The sequence below is a fragment of the Heterodontus francisci genome, chromosome 1 (genome assembly GCF_036365525.1).
Source record: "Heterodontus francisci isolate sHetFra1 chromosome 1, sHetFra1.hap1, whole genome shotgun sequence".
In the NCBI taxonomy this organism is placed as follows: Eukaryota; Metazoa; Chordata; class Chondrichthyes; order Heterodontiformes; family Heterodontidae; genus Heterodontus; species Heterodontus francisci.
In genome coordinates, this window is record NC_090371.1 from 190,609,792 (window position 1) to 190,634,113 (window position 24,322).

General features: G+C 43.1%; 1 protein-coding gene across 1 annotated transcript in view; it reads right to left on the reverse strand.

Annotated features, from left to right (window-relative positions):
• Positions 1-1,043: 1,043 nt before the first annotated feature.
• The window catches only part of ap1ar (adaptor related protein complex 1 associated regulatory protein), a 136,188-nt gene continuing 112,909 nt past the window's right edge, over positions 1,044-24,322 (reverse strand). Inside the window, exons 9-10 of the mRNA XM_068039817.1 lie at positions 12,673-12,795; positions 1,044-1,951 (exon numbers count right to left, since the gene is read on the reverse strand). Of these exons, the coding sequence (XP_067895918.1) occupies positions 1,686-1,951; positions 12,673-12,795 (389 nt within the window). The 3' untranslated portion in view covers positions 1,044-1,685. The remainder of the gene's footprint in view (positions 1,952-12,672; positions 12,796-24,322) is intronic.

Sequence of the window (24,322 nt, forward strand, 5' to 3'; positions counted from 1 at the left end):
CACTGAAAGTGGCAACGCAGGTGGATAAGGTAGTCAAGAAGGCATACGGCATGCTTGCCTTCATCGGTCAGGGCATACAGTATAAAAATTGGCAAGTCATGCTGCAGCTGTACAGAACTTTAGTTAGGCCACACTTAGAATATTGTGTGCAATTCTGGTCGCCACACTACCAGAAGGACGTGGAAGCTTTGGAGTAGGTACAGAAGAGGTTTACCAGGATGTTGCCTGGTCTGGAGGGCATTGGCTATGAGGAGAGGCTGGATAAACTCGGATTGTTTTCACTGGAATGACGGAGGTGGAGGGATGACATGATAGAGGTTTACAAAGTTATGAGCGGCATGGACAGAGTGGATAGTCAGAAGCTTTTTCCCAGGGTGGAAGAGTCAGTTACTCGGGGACATAGGTTTAAGGTGTGAAGGGCAAAATTTAGAGGGGATGTGCGAGGCAAATTCTGTACACAGAGGGTGGAGAGTGCCTGGAACTTGCTGCCGGGGGAGGTGGTGGAAGCAGGTACGATAGCGACGTTTAAGAGGCATCTTGACAAATACATGAATAGGTTGGGAAGAGGGATACGGTCCCCGGAAGTGCAGAAGGTTTTAGTTTAGACAGGCATCAAGATTGGCGCAGGCTTGGAGGGCCGAATGGCCTGTTCCTGTGCTGTACTGTTCTTTGTTCATACATACCAAGATATATCTGAACCCATGTTAGAGGGCAACAGGACAATTCGTTAACCCACTCTACCCTCACTCTCTGTAATTTAGTCTTAGTAGTAAAGTTACAGACCCCATACAAGCAGATCCAACTTGGAATTGCAGCCTACATGCATCTGAAGTTGCATGCACTCCTTTTGTGAGCACTGCAATACTTGGTCAGGCTGAAAGATGCTTCATTTTAAAGGAAAATTTTTACTTCAGCTAAGGCCGGTCAGGACCCTAATCACACAAAAACAGAGACAACACCTGCGCTTCCATCTACTTTCCTAGTTTGAGGAAGTAGCAGGAACTGAATGTGACAAGGAATATAGAAGTTGACATACTCATAGATCACTGAACCAAAGTAATTTTACTTGACCTGCAATATTGGAAGATTTTTGTTTGAAAAAAACATGTAACAAACAATATGTTGGAGAAATATAATCAACTAAGAATAACTAATAAAAGGATGACAGTACAACTTAACACAAACCAAGGCTTATTTCTGTTATGCAAAGAAGAAAATACCATCTCATAAGGCTTCATGATATTTACATATTATTATAACAAGTTATCAAACCTGATGAATAAACCAGTTTACTAATCCAGTGTATCCATTATTTGTTACTCCTTATACAACCAGAACAGTAGTGACGCATATAAAAATGAATACCTACAAACATGCATCTTGTAGCTAGAAAGTTTCATCAATTAAACTTCACATCACATTTTCCCTTCACAACACAGGCTTTTTAAATCAACACCCAAGGTAATGGCTTAAAAATTCATTCATAAGCTGGAAGTTAACAAGAATTGCACTTAATTATAAATTGTATGTGCTAGCACGATACAAAGCAGACATGTCCTTTTGCAGTCTATGTAGAGTCAGACCACCAGTCAAAAAGGTAAAAAGTCCCACCAGAGTTGAAATACATTCTTACAACGTCTTAAATGTTTGGTCTCAACCAATCCCCATGTTATCTGGCAAGATCACTATCTACTCTGCTGATCACCATCTGTACTTTGCACATCACTAGGAGAAAGTTCTAGAACTGGGTTCACAAAACCTGCATATTCAGAATTCCCATTATCATCCATTTCAGCACTGACAAAATCATTTTCCCATTCGAGCCCAGTTGAGTCATCTGATGCAGACAACGGGTTGCTCCCAGGTCTACGGCTACTGTGCCTCAAGGCTGCTTGGAGTATGTCTTCTTCTGTTCTAGAGCGCTCTCTCATTGGAATCATTCTATTAATTCCTTGAATAAAAACAAAAGGCATTTTTTTTTAACCCTGGAAGTAAATACTTCTCGGATTAAGAATCTCAGTTTTTATAGCAAAGTGCATTGAGAAAATTATTTTCTACTCCATTCTTAGAGAAGGGATTAAATCCAATTTTAATATTTAACGACAGAAAATGATTGTGGTCGCGTCACAATCTAAAATAATAAACATTTATATGGCAATTTTAACATAGTAATAGGTCTCAAGGCACTTCACAACAGCATTATCAGACATTTGACACAACGAGGAGATATTAGGAGAGGTGACCAAAAGCTTGGCCAAAGAGGTAGGTTTCAAAGAGCATCTTAGAGGTAGAGAGGTGGGAAAGGTTAGGGATGGAATTCCAAAGCTTACAGCTTAAACACATGGCTACCAATAAAGGTGGGAGGGGTGGGGCGAAAGAAATCAGGGATGCACAAGAGGCCAGAGAGAAGGCCAAGAGTTCTCAGTGGGTGGACAAACTAGAGGAGGTTAGAGATAGGGAAAGGTGAAGCCATGGAGGGAGCTGAACAAAAAGATGAGAATTTTAAATTTGAGGGATTACTGGACCAGGAGCCAATGTAGGTCAATGAGCACAGGGATGATAAGTGAAAGGGACTTGGTGCGAGGGAGGATATAGGCAGCAGAGTTTTAGACGAGTTCAAGTTTATGGAAGATTGGAGGCTGCCCGGGAGAGCATTAGAATTGTCGAGTCTGGAGGTAACAAAAGTATGGATGAAGGTTTTAGTAGCAGAAGGGCTAAGGAAGGAGGTAGAAATAGGCAATCTTGGTGATATGAGTGGATATGGTCAGATGTTCTGCGCTGGGTCAAATAGGATGGCGAGGTTGCAAACAGTCTTGTTCAGCCTCAGATAATGGCCAGGGAGGAGGATAGAATTGGTGACTAGGAAACAGAGTTTGTGGCGGGGGCCAGAGACAATGTCTTCTAAATATTTAGTTGGAAAAATTTTTGTTCATCCAGTAATGGATGTTAGACAAACAGTGTGACAAATATGACACCCTTATTCAAGAAAGGGTGTAAGGACAGTCCTAGCATCTAGCCACTTAGTGCATCAGTGGTGGTCAAGGTTTCAAGGTTTTAGAAGAAAAATCAGGAAAAAAAAAAATCAACACGCACTTGGAGAGGTTTGAGTTAATTAAGGATAGCCAGCATGGATTTGTAAAAGGCAGATCATGCTTGACTAAGCTAATTGAATTTTTTGATGCAACAAGGAAGGTTGATGAAGGGAATGCAGTGGATGTTGTTTATATCGATTTTAAGAAAGTATTTGAGAAGGTGCCACATAGAAGGCTGGTTAACCAAAGTGAGGCTCATGGAATAGGAGGGTCAGTGTCCAATTGGATAAAAAATTGGCTTAAGAACAGAAAACAGCAAGACATGATAAACCAGCACATCTGTCAGGCCTAGATCATGAATAACTGGTGCAAATGTTAGAGTTCTGTAAATCACAATTCCTACATCATCGATCCTGCACAATTTCTTTATTAAAGCCATATTCTAAGGGTTGATCAGCACAATTTGAACTCCCATACTCCAGTTCCGATTCTCAGTTGCATTGCTGTGAAAAGACAAGGACAACCATGCAGGGGCTGCTGATGTACATGGAACGGTCAGTTTAGAGTGACATTGGCATAGATAAGAAAACAGGCTGCTTACTTGGACTCTGAATTGTAGTTTGATGCATGCCATGGCATAAATAGTGGTGCACCATACCATCAAAAAATAAATTTGTAACATGACTTTTTAATTCTACGTGCATTCTATGAAAATACTTAGCATGGTATCATTGTTTCTAAGCCTCTCCAATACACCTAGCTGAAAGGACAATGGGGGAAATTTTATGTTCTCCACTGTGGCGAGTTTGGAGGCAGGGAGAGCATAAAATCGGGTGGGATGGTGGTGGTGGGAGGAGGGGGGGGGTTGTGGGGGGAAGGGGAAGAGAACCCCACCACCTTCCTGCCTCCAAGATTAAGTCCAGGGTGGGAAGGCCTGTGAATGGCCTTCCTGCCCCGCTGCCAGTTTTAGGCCCTTAACTGGGCAATTAATTCCCAATTAAGGGCTTCATTCTGCTGCTGCAATTAACTGTGCGGCGGGTGTCCCAGTTGCATGGGAAGCAAGGCGCAAGAAACCGTGTGGATTGCTTCCCGGCTCTGTGGGGGTGGGGTGGAGTTCCCTCATTAAAAGGCACTTAGTGCCCGAACGAGGGACCTGGCATCAGGATTGGGGAGGGGTGGGGGGGGGTGCTGACAGCCACCCCCTTACACACCGCACTTCCCCCGCAAGACCCCTCTCACCTTGATCTACCTGTGGCCTGAATCCAGTGATGCTGCTGGGCCTTGGGTAGGTGCTCCACTGGCAGCAGCCACCGCCTCTGATTGGCCAGCAGCTCTCCGAGGGAGAGAGATCAGCCACCGGGGTCCTTGATCCCGTGGAAGGCCCGCCACTGTCCACTTAAGTGTCTAATTGGCACTAGATTCGACGGGCCTTCCACAGAAGAGGCGATGCAGGATTCTAGGCATCACTTTTTCTGGACGTCAAGACCCTCGTCGCCAGGATAAAATCCCACCCACTGTGTTTGCAGACCAATGTCAATACTACACTGTATTGCCAGCACTCATGGTATGGCTCACAGTCCAAATGTGGGGCTTCATGAGTTTCTATTATCGACGTTCTGGATTGGAACGGAATCGAATAATTCGGTTTTCCTAGGGTTAATTCTGTGCTTGGAGGAATAAGTTGCTGTCTGCATGTGCCGAATGACAGCATTTAAGTTACTTGCGCACAACTCACCAGATGTCACACAAATGCTCCCGCAATCTGCTTTTGAACTTGACAAAGTGGCAAACCTTTTTTCAATCGTCAGCACCTTCTTATGGGTTCGAGACAGCAGATCTTGTCCAAGTCACTGCTTGGATCTGTGATCATTGCCAAAAGTTAACACATATCACTGGTCTGGACTGTAAGATTTTTGGATCTTTTCTGTTCTTTCTCTAAATTTCCTTCAGCCTCTGAATTTCAAATCACTCTCACAGGTGAGCAATAACTCCTCGTGAGAGTTATCTTCACTATCTGCAACAACTAGGTATGCTTTCAGCAATGTGTTCCAAGAACACAATATAATAAACTAATCCTATTATCACACCATCAATGGAGCATCACAACTTCAGATCTGGTTTTAAATTATGCAAATTTATTTTACAAAAAATGATCAAGTAACTTTGAGATATTAATACATAAGAAATCTTTCCATCCTGCTTCTTGAAAGGAAAACAATAAAAGGTTGCAATCTAATGCAAAGTTATGCTTCAGTACAATACTTTTATATACCCACTGTTTACTTTCTTCTTTTCCTACCACTGTGGGAACAGATGCTGCCTTAATTCCTAACCAAATCTCCTATGAGCAGTTATAGCTCCTTAAACATCCCAAAAAAACAGCTACTGGGATTTCCTGGATTTGAAAATAACCGCATATTGAAAAAAGGGTATTAAAATATGTAATTAAATAAATTATGCTGTCAGTTTGCTCAAAGTAACTTGATCGCCCCTTCAAGCTTTGCAGGCAACAGAACAAAAATTGAAATATCTGGATTGAGTTAAGCTTGGTATAAGAGTCTGGCAGCAGTTGGCTTTTAAAATGCTTACGTTTGTGACTAGATTTAAAGGAACATTACCAAGTTAAATCAAGACAAAAAAGAACTTCATTTTTGTCACAGATTTGCCCTCCAATTCTCCCTCTATTTAGAGAAGCACCAGACTTTATAATCAGCTCATGGAAAGCTGCAACATAACACCACATTTTACTTTTTGTGCTCTCTCAGGCTGTGACACCTGTATTAATTAAAATATTACATTAGACAAGAAAAACAACTTGCAAATGAGGGGTCAGTGAATAAACTTGTGATCCTCAGTAAACTGGCTCAGGTCACAGCACTGCCCAACATCACCACTGTTTGCAATTTACTTATTAAAGAAAATATAAAATACACTTGTCAAGTTTCAGGATTTTTTTTGATTATTTACCATAGCAAGGATTTGAGGGGGGGGGGGGGGGGGGAACTGCTTTTAATGTTCGGTTTGTGCATTCCTACATGTTTAAAAAAGGCACCTACATGAAAGGTGGTCAAAAATACTAAATGGAAGTTGGTATTCCCCAGAGATGAAACAAGAAGTTTTTTTAAAGCTGTACGGATGATAAAAAGCAGAGAGACAGAGAAACATTTTAGGAGAATTGTGAAGGCAGTGAGGGCAGTCTGGTTTTTGAATAGAAAGGTTTAGGCAGCCTAAAAGTCAGAAATGCTAGTGGTACAGGTGAGAACACATCTTGCAAGAGAACCAAGGCGATCCACTAATATGGGGAAGCAAAGTGGGATGTTTCTTTTTTTAATCATCATGCAAGCATACATTGCATTGATTGAACCAACTGAATCTGATAGCTATTGCTCACTCACTGTGAAATAAAGCAACTTAGCAGTTCATATCATGGTTTTCAAGGTGCTTGCTCAGTTTGTCTTTGGAAACTTGAAGAAACATTTGTGTGATGGGACACAAATATACAATCCAGTTCACAAGGGGACGTTATCATATAAGTACCTCTCGGGCATGTCCATTAAAAAGAACACTCCAGTGTGGATACTGCTATCATTTAAAATAAAATTCAGTTTCCCGCCCAGCAGCTGGCCAAATTGACAGCCTGGAGGACAGCCAAACAAGTGGCAGGAGACTGCAGCCAAGGACCCCTGGGGATAGTCCGCGGCAATTGGATGGGTGGGGGGGGGCAGGCGCGGGGAAGAGGGGCCACAACTGGCAGGGAGTAGGTCGAAAGCTCCCCGGCCCACCAGAACTGCTACAAAAGGCACTTAACTCATGGACTTGGCAGCTCCCTCCTCCCCTTCACTGTCTGATTTCCCAACCCCCAAGAAACCGGCTCAGCAGCATGAATTTTAAATTGGGCTGCCAAGTGCACACTGGGAGCCCAATTTAAAAATGGCAGGTCACTTGAACGCCCCGATATCCGCAGCCATAAAGGTGGTGGTGGGCATATGCATACTTGTAGTGGATCATTTCCTGTATTTAATTCATTAACAGCAGCCCCCATCTCCTCCAAAGAATGGGTAATATCGAGGTCAATGTTTCAGAGCGTCGACTATGTTTATATTAACTGTGGTCATCTTGATGTAGTGTTATCAACCTGCTACCAAACATTATTTAGTTCCAACAGTGGACTGCAAAATAATATGCATTAAAAAAATTTGAGTGTTGGGGAAAAAGACAATTTACTCACATAGCATGGGGAAATTTCAATTCAGGGCAAGTTCAGATCCCCAATATTAATTGCCATTCCCATTATCAATCCAGTTTAATTCATTCTTGGTTGGGGGTGGGATGTTGGTGACAGTGTGGGGTAATACTGACTAGACCAATCTCATGTCAATAACTGACAGAAAGTGAACTGGAGTAGCGATATAAATACCGTGGCTACAAGAACAGGTCAGAGGCTAGGAATCCTGAGGTGAGTAACTCACCTCCTGACTCTCCGAAGCCTGTCCACCATCTACAAGGCACAAGTCAGGAGTGTGATGGAATAGTCTCCACTTGCCTGGATGGGTGCAGCTCCAACATTCAAGAAGCTCGACACCATCCAGGACAAAGCAGCCTGCTTGATTGGCACCCCATGCACAAACATTCATTCCCTCCATTCATGCACAGTGGCAGCAGCGTGTATCATCTACAAGAGGCATTGCAGCAATGCATCAAGGCTCTTTAGACAGCACTTTCCAAACCCACAACCTCTACCAACTAGAAGGATAAGAGCAGTTGATGCACGGGAACACCACCACCTGCAACTTCTCCTTCAAAGCCACACACCATCCCGACTTGGAACTATATCGCTGTTCCTGGGTCAAAATCCTGGAACTCCCTTCCTAACAGCACTGTGGGTGTATCTACCTCACATGGACTGCAGCGGTTCAAGAAGGCAGCTCACCACCACCTTCTCAACGGCAATTAGGGATGGGCAATAAATGCTTTCCTAGCCAGCGACGCCTATATCCCATGAACAAATTAAAGAATTAAAAATTAAAAATAACCGGTAGAGGCATCATAAGAAAACAAATGAGACACTGAAAATGAAGTGAAAGGATTAACTTTACTACTTACTTCTCATTTTTTGAAAAGAAATCAATCATTACGAAGTAGATGCTATTTCAAGAATTGTCATTTACTATATTAAAATCAAAACCAGAAGAAACTCACTGGGTCAGTGAGTAAAAGTACAATCAGTGCACGTTAGAGCAACAAGTTTAATTTTGCTTCAATTTATACTGACGTATAAAATACAGCAGCAAAATTCTAATAGCTTGTTCCATTTAAAGATCAATCTAGGTCTTTAATCAATAAATTAGAATGATTTGTTTCTTTGATTAAAGGAGCAGAATTGTTCCCTTGAATGTAAAAGAACAGGTCTAATCAATGTGGAGAGCTTTTTTGTTCAACACAGAATTGAGAAATATTGGTATCTCTCAGGATATTCACCCGTGTATCTGAGACATTTCCATTACTGTAAAAAAATGTTTTAATCATTCCATTTAGTGCTGTTTAGTAACAAATTACTTAGAAGTCCTCTTTCCTTACACTGATAGATGATTAGCTTACGTTGCCAATGATTCCTGTGGCAGGCAATGCCCTCAAGACTATTAAATCTGGCTCATGGAAAAGTCTCTACATATTTCTGAGTCAATAATTGTGCGTGTAATAAAATATTAAGAGGAAAGATTGATTACCTTCCTGAAGCTTCAGATAAGCAGCTATTAGTAAAATCACTGGTTCTCTTCTCCCCAATCCTTTGAGCTCCAAATAAGTTCTAAATAAAATGACCCTTTTTAAAAAAAAGACTTTGTTTTTTTTCAACAGAGCATCTAGCAGGTTCAAGTCAGTTATCACTCAAGAGAAAGATGGCAGAAAGGACACAAAAGAACAAAAACAGATGGAATTTACTTTTCATAAATCAGAGTTTTGGTCAAATATAGAGGACCTCACTCAATAAAAGTAAACTTCAACTCATTCAAAGTTCTGCTGCCCATATCCTGACTCATGCTATTCCTATTCATGCTATACTCCCCCATTACCACTGTGTTCGCTGACCTACATTAGTTCCTCGTTCAGCAACCCCTCAAGTTTAAAATGCTCATTTTTGTGTTCAAATCCCCCATTGGCCTTTCCCCTACCTATCTCTATAACTTCCTCCAGCCCCACACCTTCCAGGAACTCTGCGTTCCTCCAGTTCTGGCCTTTTGTGCATCACTGATTCCCTTCATCTCTCCATTGGCAACTGTGCCTTCAGCTGTTTAGGCCCCAAACTCTGGAATTCCCTAAACCTCTGCCTCTCTCTCCTCCTTTAAGATGCTCCTTAAAACCTACTTCTTTGACCAAGCTCTACGGCACCAGTCACAATATCTCCTGCAGCTCAGTGCCAAACATTAATGCTCCTGTGAAGTGGCTTGGGATATTTTACAATGTTAAAGATGCCATATAAATACAAGTTGTAGCGATTCTTATAAAGGTAATTCACCCATTACAGATTTTTATATAATGTATATATAATATATAAAGTACTGATGGTATTTGCCATTTGCATTGTTTTATATTCCTAATTAACAGTAAATAAAGATATGCTATGTGGCCTGGTCCAATCTGCACCTTCTCCTTTGTTATCTCTTGCCCAACCCCCACCTCACTTGTTTATAATCTGTGACTTTTCTAATATTTGTCAGTTCCGAAGAAGGGTCACTGACCCGAAACGTTAACTCTGCTTCTCTTTCCACAGATGCTGCCAGACCTGCTGAGTGAATCCAGCATTTCTTGTTTTTGTTAAAGATATTATTTGCTTTGGTTTACAAATTGCTTACCCATGTACCAGTATATAACTTCAAAGAGTGTTTGGTAGCAAAATCCAAAATGGCGTTAAATCTAATAAACAGCAAACAGACTACTGGAAGTAGAGTTACTGCCAGGCTCCTGACACTCGCCACGAACAGCAAAATACAGAAAAATTACATCTTCTGGATCACAGGAGAGAAGATGGCCTTCTCATGGAAATAGCTTGTGACAAAAATGAGATATTTTTGTTTAATTTGGGTTTAGTGACTTTCCGTTAAATCCATATACAATATTAAATCCTTATAGCAACAAACCGAAGTGCAGTTGCACTGTTGCAAGTTTTGATGGTTAGAGGTGAGGAATAATTCAAATTGAACACTATTATGTGATTGGTTCAGTTAGCAGATGATTGATGTTATCCTTTTTAAATTGAAGTGGTGGGTTTCAAAATCTAGAAGAAAAACAATAATTCTGTATTTTTTCTGAATTGGAGGGAGTGATGTTTTTTTTTAAGAACATTAGAACATTACAGCGCAGTACAGGCCCTTCGGCCCTCGATGTTGCGCCGACCTGTGAAACCATCTGACCTACACTATTCCATTTTCATCCACATGTCTATCCAATGACCACTTAAATGCCCTTAAAGTTGGCGAGTCTACTACTGTTGCAGGCAGGGCGTTCCACACCCCTACTACTCTCTGAGTAAAGAAACTACCTCTAACATCTGTCCTATATCTATCACCCCTCAACTTAAAGCTATGTCCCCTCGTGTTTGCCATCACCATCCGAGGAAAAAGACTCTCACTTATCCACCCTATCTAACCCTCTGATTATCTTATATGTCTCTATTAAGTCACCTCTCCTCCTCCTTCTCTCTAACGAAAACAACCTCAAGTCCCTCAGCCTTTCCTTGTAAGACCTTCCCTCCATACCAGGCAACATCCTAGTAAATCTCCTCTGCACCCTTTCCAAAGCTTCCATATCCTTCCTATAATGCGCTGACCAGAACTGCACGCAATACTCCAGGTGCAGCCTCACCAGAGTTTTGTACAGCTGCAGCATGACCTCGTGGCTCCGAAACTCGATCTCCCTACTAATAAAAGCTAACACACCATATGCCTTCTTAACAGCCCTATTAACCTGGGTAGCAACTTTCAGGGATTTATGTACCTGGACACCAAGATCTCTCTGCTCATCTACACTACCAAGAATCTTCCCATTAGCCCAGTACTCTGCATTCCTGTTACTCCTTGCAAAGTGAATCACCTCACACTTTTCCGCATTAAACTCCATTTGCCATCTCTCAGCCCAGCTCTGCAGCCTATCTATGTCCCTCTGTACCCTACAACATCCTTCGGCACTATCCACAACTCCACCGACCTTCGTGTCATCCGCAAATTTACTAACCCACCCTTCTACACCCTCTTCCAGGTCATTTATAAAAATGACAAACAGCAGTGGCCCCAAAACAGATCCTTGCGGTACACCACTAGTAACTAAACTCCAGGATGAACATTTGCCATCAACCACCACCCTCTGTCTTCTTTCAGCTAGCCAATTTCTGATCCAAAGCTCTAAATCACCTTCAACCCCATACTTCCGTATTTTCTGCAATAGCCTACCGTGGGGAACCTTATCAAACGCCTTACTGAAATCCATATACACCACATCCACTGCTTTACCCTCATCCAGATGCTGAAACATAACCCAAAATAAATTTGGAAATTTCAGAAGGAACTGGCCAACGTGAAACTCCTGAATGAAAGAAAATTGGTTTGACATATCCAACAAACAACTTGGATCACTATTAGCTCCTAAATTGGACAGAAATTCAAGGAGAAATAGAACTACCCTGTATCTTCAAAATTTATTTACAGAAGACTAGGATAGTTCTTACAGAGGTATTCAGTACAGAAACAGGGAGGTTATGCTGAACCTTTATAAAGCCCTGGTTGGGCCACAACTAGAATATTGTGGCCAAGTCTGGCCACTGCACTTTAATAAGGATGTGACGGTCCTTGAGAGGGTGCGAGGAAATTTACTAGACTGATTCCAGGGATGAGGGATTTTTAGCTGCAAGGTTAGACTGGAGAAGCTGGGGTTGTTCTTATTTGAGCAACGGAGATTGCAGGCAGATTTGACAGGGGTGTAAAAGATTCTGCCAGGTTTAGATAGGGTAGGTAAGCAAAGATATTCCCATTAGCTGATGGCACAAGGACTAGGGGACACAGATTGAAGGTATTGGGCAAGAGGTGCAGGGGAATGTGAGGAATTACTTTTTTATGCAACGAGTGGTAATGACCTGGAAGTCACTGCCTATGAGGATGATGGAAGCGGAGATGAAGAAGGATTTCAAAAGAAAATTGGTTGAGCACTTAAGGAAAACATACATACAGGGCTACGGGGATTGAGCCGGGGAATGGGACTGATTGGATTACTCCGCAGAGAGCTAACATAAAGTTGATGGACCAAATGGCCTCCTTCTGTGCTGCTATTCGTTGTGATGTACTTGAGATAGATAATGGACTTCTTACCGCAGACCATAATTGTGCACCATTATTCAAACTGTTTACTTAACATTTACAAAATATACTTCATACTTTAAACTTTAAACTTAAAACAAGGTCTGATGTGATGCTATTCTAATCTTGAAGACTGGGGTGAAAATTTGTGGAGCCATGCGTCAGTTTAGTAGCCAAAAGCCATTCCCAGATAAAGTTTACTTGAGCTGATTTTCCTTTCCTGTCAGATTCCTGGCTTCTGCTCAGTGATAAATTGAAATTAGAAATGAAAAGCTAACAAATCTAAGAAACTTTACCTTCTTCATCCTCCCATTCGAGGTCCAGTGAAGTACTGTCATCATTTGTTGATTTGGTTTTTGTTGTCAAGTCACAGCTGCTTTCAGTATTTGGTGTCAGAATAGTAGGTTCTGAGGAGATTCCTAGCATGAAGGGAGGGACAATTCTTAAAATGAGATTAAACAAATGAATTTATATCCATTCTCAAAATATGCAGCTTCTAGGTCAACTAAAATCTGTACTGATCAAACTCCTTACAGTTATGACACAAGGCCAGAGGGACTGCATTTTTATAGTATCGTCAATCCAGCAATAACATATGGAGACTGGAGATTTACCACTTTATATTATAACCTTTGTAAAAAAAAAATCTAAATTTTTTAATGACGGTTGTTTGTACTGCAGACCACTTTGTTATTCAATAATGTTTGCATTGTGCTATCATATCATTGTGCTCATTCTGTAGTTGAATATTCTATAGGGATAATGTATCATTATAGATTAATCAACTAAGCAGCCAGAGATAGTAAGTTAACTTGTCAATATTTTATTACATAAGGTTGTGCAAAAGAATTGCTTTATTTGGCATCACTCTTCATCTACAACATTAATCCAGCTTTCACAATTTATAACAAGCTAGGATAGCATATCTGAAATTGCTAGACAAGACAGAATATGAAATAGAGCACAATGCCATCCAATATGTTAACACTGGACTTAAAATATGTAATTGTATTTCAATTTCTTTTTTTTCCCATTTGCTTTAGTTTGATATTCTAATACGAGGAGGAGATAGATAAGTAATTTTGCCAGCAAATTTCAAAGATGTGTAACAAAAATAGAATAGCAATATTAGAAGAGTTTTAAGTACCCTAATATTGACAGGGCAAAACATAGTACTAAAGATAGGTAAGAAGAATTTGAGATATGTGAGAACTTTCTCGATCAATATATCTCCAGTCCAATAAGGAAGAAAACAGTGTTGGATCCGGCTCTGGGAAATGAAGGAGGACAAATAGAGTGTGTTCCCGTATAACACTAGACTGTTGTTAAAAACCCATCTGGTTCACGAATGTCATTTAGGGAAGGAAATCTGCTGTCCTTATCTGACTCTAGACCCATAGCAAAGTGGCAACTCTTAACTGCCATCTGAAATGCCCTAGCACGCCACTCAGTTGTCAAGAAGGCAGCACAGCACCACCTTCACAAGGACAATGACAGATGGGCAATAAATGCTGGCCTTGCCAATGACGCCCACACTTGTGAATGAATAAAAAAAAAAAATTAGCCAACAGTTGCAACATAGGTCATAGTAATTTTGGAAAAAGACCAGAAAATATCGAAGCTAAAAATGCTCAACTGGTGAAAAACTAATGTCAGTGATTTAGGAATGGTCCTAGCACAGGTAGTTTGGAAAAGGCAATTGCAGTTTAAAGCAGTAACAGAGCAATGGAGGGCATTCAGGGAAGAGACAATACAGTTACAAACTTTGCATATTTATTTGAAGGGAAAAGCTAGAGCACCCAAAGCTAATGTGCCCTGGATGATGCAGGAAATAAAAAGTAAAATTAAAACAGTAAAAGGTGGTTTATTTCAAATGTCAAGAGCATGATTCTGTTAAGAATCAGTAAGATTATAGAAGTTTGGAGGGAACTGAAAATGTTAAATGGGAGGCAGAGAGAAGTTACGAGAAAAGATTAATAGACAATATTACATTGCAATAAAAACAGAAAATGCTGGACATACTCAGAAGATCTGGCAGCATTTTGGAGACAGAACCAGAGTTAATGTTTCAGGTTGATGACCTCTCATCAGAACTGGAAAAGATGTAACAGGTTTTAAGCAACTACAGAGGCAGGGAGACAGATGGTGGTGAGGTGGAGAAGAAAAGGGAAGGTTTGTGATAGGATGGAAGGCAGAAGCAATTAAATGACAAATAGGATGATGGTGCAAGGCAAAAGGAGATGGTAATGGGATAAGTAAAGAAACAAAAAGACAAGTCTGGATGATGTGTAAATGGAAACAGCAGAATCATCACGTGCCATCCGAAAAAATGGAGCTAGAGGTTATGATCTGAAATTGTTGAGCTCAATGTTGAGTTTGCAAGGCTGTAAAGTGCCTAAGTGAAAGATGAGATGCTGTTCCTTGAACTTACGTTGAGCTTCATTGGAACATGAAGGAGGCCGAGGACAAAGAGGTCAGAGTAGAAGTGGGGCAGAGAAATAAAATGACAGCTAGTTTGCAGTTGTGTTTCCCAAGGGTCAGTTTTGGGACTGTTGCTCTTTTCAATTTTTATAAATGTCCTAGACTTGAGGGAAGGGAACATTATGAAGTTTGCAGATGATAAAAACAGAACTTGGAACAGTAGATAGTTTCAGGATGACAGACAGGATGGTGAAAGAGGCAGAAGCATGGCAGATGGAGCTCAATGTAGAGAAGTGTGAAGTGATGCAATTTGGGAGGACCAATATGGAAAGACAGTATATCATAATGGCACAATTTTGAAATGTGTAGATGGGCAGAGACACCTTGGTGTACACATACATTCCCAACTTACAACACTGTGGGTGTACCTACATCACGGACTGCAGCGGTTCACCACCGCCTTCTCAAGGGCAATTAAGTATGGGCAATAAATGCTGGCCTTGCCAGAAGAGACCTCATCCCATGAGCAAATAAAATCAACACAAGCCCTTAAAGGTGACAAGGCAAGATGATAAGGTGCTTAATAAAGCATATGGATTATTTGGATTTATAAATAGAGGAATAAAATATAAAAGCAAAGAGATCATGCTCAAACTTTATAAATTAATGGTTAGGCCTCAGCTGGAGTATTGTGGGCACCACTCTACAGGAAAGACGTAAAGGCTTTAGAAAGGGTACAGAGGAGGCTTTCCAGGGTGTTACCTGGAATGAGGAACTTCAGTTATAGAGAGAGGTTGGAAACGTTAGCCTTCTTTGTTCCAAAGAGAATAGTCCTAAGAGGTGATGAGAGGTAATGATAAGAGTAGACAGAGAAAAACATGGAGGAAGGAGTTCCATAAACTATTTTTTAAAAGTAGTTGGGCAGCTATTTGAATGATGTAGAGCTTCCCTTGTGGTTTTAGATTTGAATATAGACCAGACTGCTGGGGCGAAAATTATCTCCTCTCGATCAGGTATAAAGTGTGTGAAATAAGTGCAGCAGTTTTAATCCAGTTGGTTGGTAGGTTGGAAAACTACTTATTTGGCAATATCAAGCAGCATGTGGATAATTGGTGTAGAAAGTGAAAGTGCTTTTCTAAAGTTCGGATTAAGACATGACATTTGGGTATCCAATAAGCAGCACACAACATATCTTGAAATGAAATACCAACTGACTAAAGCCACGCGACAGGGCAACCTGCCTGCTCAACACCAAAACCAGCGGACTATAGACAGCATTCTGCAGTCCCATCATCAGACCAGTAGCTCTGTAACTCAACCACATCCACTTGAGGACAGTGGTGGACACAAGCAATTATGGAAGAAGGAAGCTCCATGAAAAACATCATCCTCAGCTATGATGGAACCCTGAATTTGGGTGCAAGAGATAAAGCTGAAATGTTTGCAAAAGCCTTCAGCTAAAAATGCCAAATAATTAATCATACTGGCCTTTTTTCCAAGTTGTCAATGTCCAACCAAGTTGGTTCAGTTCATGTCTCATTAAGGAGCAGCAAGGTTCCCTGCACACAGTGGACTGGATTTGGTGAACCCGCCACGGGTCCCAGTGGCATCCCCATTTGTCATGTGGACGGTCGCCCACCGCAAATGCGCGGCGGGTGGTGGCTATTTGCATAATGGCGGCGCGGAGCCTGCCCAATCACATGATTGGGGGGGGAAAGGAGAGAGGCGAGAGGCCGAATACGGTGTCAGATGACTCCTCAGTAGGTGCTGGCATCATATTTAAAGCCTTGCCAACCCTGCTTGCCTTGCTTCCTTGTATACATTTGCTGCTAGCTGCTTAAAACTATGACCCATTTTGTCTTGACATTGGACTCCCAACCCTCCTGAGGCAGATACCACAGGATGGCAGAGGCAAGACACAGGGTGGCCCCACGGTTTAGTAATGCCTCCCTCTATATTCTCCTCCAGGCTGCAAGGGAAAGGCGGGAGGTCCTCTTCCCCAGCAATGGCAAGAAGAGGTCCTCCCGCCTGACCAAGCGAGCCTGGATGAAGATAACTGAGGAGGTTCGCAGCCGTGGGGTCACCCCCCACCCCATGAAACTGGGTACAGTGCCGCAAGAGGATCAACGACCTCCTTCATTCTGCCAAAGTGAGTGCTCCTCACCCCTTTCTCTCCTTATTGATTACTGCAAGTGGCTACGCAGGAGGAAGGGGGACATGGGGAGGTTGGCACTACAACGGTAATGGCAGAGGGTGTTAGGCATCACCTCATGCTGACAGATGCATGGTTGCATCTCGGCCACAGGCCACCTTCTTTTGCAGTTCACCCCCATTAACTCTCCTGAAAGTGGACAGATGAGCTATATGTGAAAACCCAGTTGGTGATGAGGGGCTGATACTAGCAGAACTGTCATGTTGATCTGTCTGTGAAGTATGACCATCTCCATCTTTCCACTTGCAAGACAAGAGAGGCCACAACATGAGGGAGAAATTCCAAACTGGCCTCTCACCACAACCAAGGAAGAGACGTTTGAATCGGCAGGGACACAGGGCAGCTGCGCCATATCCGATGGAGAGACTGGAGTTTCCGCGCAAGAGAGTGAGGATTGGCTTCCATTGACATAGATGTTCACTTCTGGAGACCCACATCACATTTGATAGGCATGCCGAGATCTGCACAGCCTAACCCACGATTGCGTTCTCTCATGAAAGTGAGCGTCCGCAGGACACCCAAGCAGAAGGGGGCCAGATGTCCACCTCTAAGGAATAAAAGGAGCACTCAAAGGATGCACCGTCCCATGACTCTCCTGCACCTTCCACCAGCACAGATACTTTCACTTCAGTGGGTTTCCGCTTGGTTGTAGGATCAGGGTCACAAGCTGGTAACAACACCGCACACGCGTCCAAGCAGCTGGCTGAGACAGCTGAGGCCACTGACTGTCGGAGGCAGATGACGAGCCTCTGGTGTCGACAGCAGAGGGCATGCTGGAGTTGCAGAGAGGGGTAAGACAACATCTGGCGGAGATGCAAAAGGCAATGCGCAGCCAGAGTCCATCCATGCCATGAGTGCAGCCATGTCTCAGAGATGGCTTCCTCCATTGAGAGGTTGGTGACCCTCATGGAGAGCCAGATCCCATAAATACGTGCAGAACTGCTCACCCTTGGCTTGATGCAACAGTGGCAAGGCACCTGGAGTCTCCTCCAGCTCCTCGTCCTTCTCTGATGAGCAGGAAAGTTAAAGTGAGCCTTGAAAGGGAGAAGAGGCTGGCCTCCACAGCTGGGGGCTCCCCTCAGGGTGCTCCAAGTGTGGACGCTGGCTCCTTATCCCTTTCAGGATCGGAGAGCAGTTGGACCTGCGAGGGAGCACCAAGAACTAGGAGAGATGAAATACAGCACCAGGCTCGGGGCCTTCACTTACCTTCAGGAGCTGAGAGCAGTCGGACCTGTGAGGGAGCACCTAGACAGCTTCAGGAGTCGGCACCGCTGACTGAGTTTGAAAAAAATTCAAACAGTGACATCACTGAAAGCTGTAAGGTGACTGGTTGGTGAGTAACTGCTGTTAGGGAGTAGCTGTAAATAGCTAGGCTAGTACATTGCTGTTAGGGTATGTGTGTTAATAGCGTTACTAATTGGATATTAGAAAAATGTAAAATTAAAATTTATGTAGCTACCTCATAATTAATCATAATTAATTTTGACAGGCAAGCAGAAGAGAAGTAAGCTGGTGAGTCTACTGTTCTGCTTTATTTTTAAGTTGTTATGGTTTATTGTATTACCAAGGTTTAAATTAGAGCACTAAGTGCTGGTGAGGAGAGGCATTAATTAAAAAAATAATGAAGCAAATAGTTACTTAAAACACAATAAGGATGACAGGGCAGGTGATGTGTTTCAGCTGCAACATGTGGGAGCTTGTGGACATCAGTGTGATCCATGGCAAACACATCTACAGCGTCTGCGGCTTGAGGAGCTTTGGCTCAGAGTCAGTGAGCTGGAGGCCCAGCTACAGGGAAGGGGTAAGTTACCTGGATACTTCGTTCCAGAAGGCAGTCACACCCCATAGGATAGGGTCTTCTGATTTGGTCAGTGGTCAGGAGAATGTGACTGTGAGGGAGGTAGGTAAGGGGATTGAGAAGGCAGAAATGGAGGAGCCTCGGCCCTTGCAATTATCCAACAGGTCTGACGTTCTTTCAGCTTGCATGGATGAGAGCGGGGGCTGCAGGGTGGATGAGCAAATTGACCATGGCACCACGATACAGGAAGCCATACAAGTGGGGACAGTAAATGGAAATGTAGTGGTAGCAGGGGACAGTATGGTCAGGGGGATAGACAGCATTCTCTGCAGCCAAGAATGAGAGTCCAGACAGCTGTGTTGTACCAAACCCTGGCACTGGGCAGGCATCTGTTCAGGGCTGGAGAGGAACCTGCAATGGGAGGGGGAGGATCCAGTTGTCGTTGTCCACGTGGGCACCAAGGACATAGGCTGGACTAGGAAAGAGGTCCTGTATAGAAAGTATGAGCAGCTAGGGGCTAAATTAAAAATGGCGCACAAAAGTAATAACTTCTGGATTATTACCTGGGCCACAAGCAAATTGGAGTGGGGTAAATAAGATTAGAGTGTTAAATGTGTGGCTCAAAGATTGGTGTGGTAGAAATAGTTTCAATTCATGGGACACTGGGACCAGTACTGGTGTAAGTGGGAGCTGTACTGTTGGGACAGTCTTCACCTGAACCGTGCTGGAACCAGTGTTCTGGTGAGTCGTATAAATTAGGGCGATAGACAGGGCTTTAAACTAAATAGTGGGGGCGAGGGATTAAGTGAGAGAAAATGTGATAAATTAAAGAGAGAGGATAATGCAAGGGAGCAAAGTAGCAATAAGAAAAATAATCAGTGTTGCAAGAAGGGACAGAATGTACAAAGTTAAGGGTGTGCAAGCAGCTAAGGCTAGAGGTTGCAGAAATAGTAAAAAGACAGAACTAAAGGCTTTGTATTTGAATGCACGTAGCATTCATAACAAAACAAATGAACTGACAGTACAAATAGAAATAAATCTGTATGATCTAATAGCCATTACAGAGACATGACTGCAAAATGACAAAGGCTGAGACCTGAATATTCAGGAGTAAGTGACATTTCGGAAGGACAGGAAACTAGGAAGAGGTGGAGGGGTAGCTCTGTTAATTACAGATGACATTAGTACAATAGAGAGGGGTGATCTTAATTCTGAAAAATCCAGATGTAGAATCAGTTTGGGTAGAGATAAGAAATAGTAAAGATAGGAAGTCACTTGTGGGAGTAGTTTATAGACCACACTGTAGGACGGGGTATACAGGAAGAAATAATGGGGGCTTGTGAGAAAGGTACAGCGATAAACATGGGTGATTTTAATCTACAAATAGATTGGACAAATCAGATTGGCAAAAGTAACCTGCAAGATGAGTTCATGGAGCGTTTTCGGGACAGTTTCTTACAGCAACACATTCTACAGCCAACCAGAGAGCAGGCTACTCTAGATCTGGTAATATGTAATGAGACAGGATTAATTAATGACCTCACAGTAAAGGCACCCCTAGGTAGCAGAGATCATAACATGCATAACATGACTGAATTTCGCATTCAGTTTGAGGGCGAGAAGAGTCGATCTAAGACTAGTGTTTTAAATTTAAATAAGGGTAATTATGAGGGTTTGAAGACAGCTGACTGAAGTAAACTGGGAAATTAGGTTAAGGGACAGATCATTAGAAGTGCAGTGGCAGACACTTAAAGAGGTACTTCATAACACTCAGCAAAGATACATTCCAGGGAGAAAGACAGACTCCAGAGGAAAGACGCACCATCCATGGCTAAGAGGGAAGTTAAAGATAGTACTAAATTGAAAGAAAAAGCGTACAATTCAGCCAAGAGTAGTGGCAGGTCAGAAGATTGGGTAAAATATAAAAAACAGCAAAGAATGACAAAGAATAATGAGACAAATTAGAATATGAGAGAAAGCTAGCTAGAAATATAATAATGGATAGTAAGAGTTTCTACAGGTATTTAAAAAGGAAAAGAGTAAGTAAAGTGAGTGTTGATCCTCTAGGGAGACAGTCTAGGGAATTAATAATGGAAAATAAGGAAGTGGTGGATGAATTGAACAGATCTTTTGCATGTCTTCACTGTAGAGGATACAAATAGCATCCCAGAAATAATTGTGAATCAAGAGTTGAAAGGGAGGGAGGAACTTCAAAAAATTACCATCACCAGGGAAAGGGTACTGAGAAAATTATTAGAACTAAAGAACAAAGAACAGTTACACACAGGAACAGGCCATTCGGCCCTCCAAGCCTGCGCCAATCCTGATGCCTGCCTAAACTAAAACCTTCTGCACTTCCGGGGACCGTATCCCTCTATTCACATCCTATTCATGTATTTATCAAGATGCCTCTTAAACGTCGCTATCGTACCTGCTTCCACCACCTCCCCCGGCAGCAAGTTCCAGGCACTCACCACCCTCTGTGTAAAGAACTTGCCTCGCACATCCCCTCTAAACTTTGCCCCTCGCACCTTAAACCTATGTCCCCGAGTAACTGACTCTTCCACCCTGGGAAAAAGCTTCTGGAAAAATCCACTCTGCCCATGCCACTCATAACTTTGTAAACCTCTATCATGTCGCCCCTCCACATCCGTCATTCCAGTGAAAACAATCCGAGTTTATCCAACTTCTCCTCATAGCTAATGCCCTCCAGACCAGGCAACAGCCTGGTAAACCTCTTCTGTACCCTCTCCAAAGCCTCCACGTCCTTCTGGTAGTGTGGCAACCAGAATTGCACGCAATTCTAAGTGTGGCCTAACTAAAGTTTTGTACAGCTGCAGCATGACTTGCCTATTTTTATACTCTATGCCCCGACTGATGAAGGCAAGCATGCCGTATGCCTTCTTGACTACCTTATCCACCTGCGTTGCCACTTTCAGTGACCTGTGGACCTGTACGCCCAGATCTCTCTGCCTGTCAATACTCCTAAGGGTTCTGCCATTTACTGTATACTTCCCACCTGTATTAGACCTTCCAAAATGCATTACCTCACATTTGTCTGGATTAAACTCCATCTGCCATTTCTCCGCCCAAGTCTCCAACCGATCTATATCCCGCTGCATCCTCTGGCAATCCTCATCACTATCCACAACTCCACCAACCTTTGTCGTCCGCAAACTTACTGATCAGGCCAACTACATTTTCCTCCAAATCATTTATATATACTACAAACAGCAAAGGTCCCAGCACTGATCCCTGCAGAACACCACTAGTCACAGTCCTCCATTCAGAAAAGCACCCTTCCACTGCTACCCTCTGTCGTCTATGACTGAGCCAGTTCTGTATCCATCTTGCCAGCTCACCTCTGATCCCGTGTGACTTCACCAGTCTGCCATGAGGGACCTTGTCAAAGGCTTTACTGAAGTCAAAATAGACAACATCCACTGCCCTTCCTTCATCAATCATCTTCGTCACTTCCTCAAAAAACTCAATCAAGTTTGAGAGACACGACCTCCCCTTCACAAAACCATGCTGCCTCTCGCCAATAAGTTCGTTTATTTCCAAATGGGAGTAAATCCTGTCCCAAGAATCCTCTCTAATAATTTCCCTACCACTGACGTAAGGCTCACCGGCCTATAATTTCCTGGATTATCCTTGCTACCCTTCTTAAACAAAGGAACAACATTGGCTATTCTCCAGTCCTCGGGACCTCACCTGTAGCCAATGAGGATACAAAGATTTCTGTCAAGGCCTCAGTAATTTCTTCCCTTGCCTCCCTCAGTATTCTGGGGTAGATCCCATCAGGCCCTGGGGACTTATCTACCTTAACGCTTTGCAAGACGCCCAACACCTCCTCCTTTTTGATAACGACATGACCGAGACTATCTACACTCCCTTCCCTAGACGCATCATCCACCAAGTCCTTCTCTTTGGTGAATACTGATGCAAAGTACGCATTTAGTACCTCGCCCATTTCCTCTGGCTCCACACATAGATTCCCTCCTCTGTCCTTGAGTGGGCCAACCCTTTCCCTGGTTACTCTCTTGCTCTTCATATACGTATAAAAAGCCTTGGGATTTTCCTTAATCCTGTTTGCCAATGACTTTTCATGACCCCTTTTGGCCCTCCTGACTCCTTGCTCAAGTTCCTTCCTACTGTCTTTATATTCCTCAAGGGCTTCGTCTGTTCCCAGCCTTCCAGCCCTTACAAATGCTTCCTTTTTCTTTTTGACTCGGCTCACAATATCCCGCGTTATCCTAGGTTCCTGAAACTTGCCAAACTTATCCTTCCTCCTCACAGGAACATGCTGGCCCTGGATACTAATCAACTGACGCTTGAAAGACTCCCACATGTCAGATGTTGATTTACCCTCAAACAGCCGCCTCCAATCTAAATTCTTCAGTTCCTGCCTAATATTGTTATAATTAGCTTTCACCCAATTTAGCACCTTCACCCGAGGACTACTCTTATCCTTATCCACAAGTACCTTAAAACTTATGGAATTATGGTCACTGTTCCCGAAATGCTCCCCCCACTGAAACTTCGACCACCTGGCTGGGCTCATTCCCCAATACCAGGTCCAGTACAGCCCCATCCCTAGTTGGACAATCTGCATATTGTTTCAAGAAGCCCTCCTGGATGCTCCTTACAAATTCTGCCCCATCCAAGCCCCTAGCACTCAATGAGTCCCAGTCAATATAGGGGAAGTTAAAATCACCCACCACTACAACCCTGTTACCTTTACATCTTTCCAAAATCTGTCTACATATCTGCTCCTCTACCTTCCGCTGGCTGTTGGGAGGCCTGTAGTAAACCCCCAACATCGTGACTGCACCCTTCCTATTCCTGAGCTCCACCCATATTGCCTCGCTGCATGACCCCTCCAAGGTGTCCTCCCGCAGTACAGCTGTGATATTCTCCTTAATCAGTAATGCAACTCCCCCACCCCCTTTTACATCCCCCTCTATCCCGCCTGAAGCTTCTAAATCCTGGAACATTTAGCTGCCAATCCTGTCCTTCCCTCAACCAAGTCTCTCTAATAGCAACAATATCATAGTTCCAAGTACTAATCCAAGCTCTAAGTTCATCTGTCTTACCTGTTATACTTCTCGCATTGAAACAAATGCACTTCAGACCACCAGTCCCGCTGTGCTCAGCAACATCTCCCTGCCTGCTCTTCCCCTCAGTCTTGCTGGCCTTATTTATTAGTTCCCCCTCATTTATTTCACCTGCTGTCCTACTGCTCTGGTTCCCACCCCCCTGCCACACTAGTTTAAACCCTCCCGAGTGACGCTAGCAAACCAGGATATTTGTGCCCCTCCAGTTTAGATGCAACCCGCCCTTCTTGTACAGGTCCCAACTGTCATTGAAGAGATCCCAATGATACAGATATCTGAAACCCTCCCTTCTACACCAGCTGTTCAGCCACGTGTTTAGGTGCACTATCTTCCTATTTCTAGCTTCACTGGCACGTGGCACAGGGAGTAATCCCGAGATTACAACCCTCGAGGTCCTG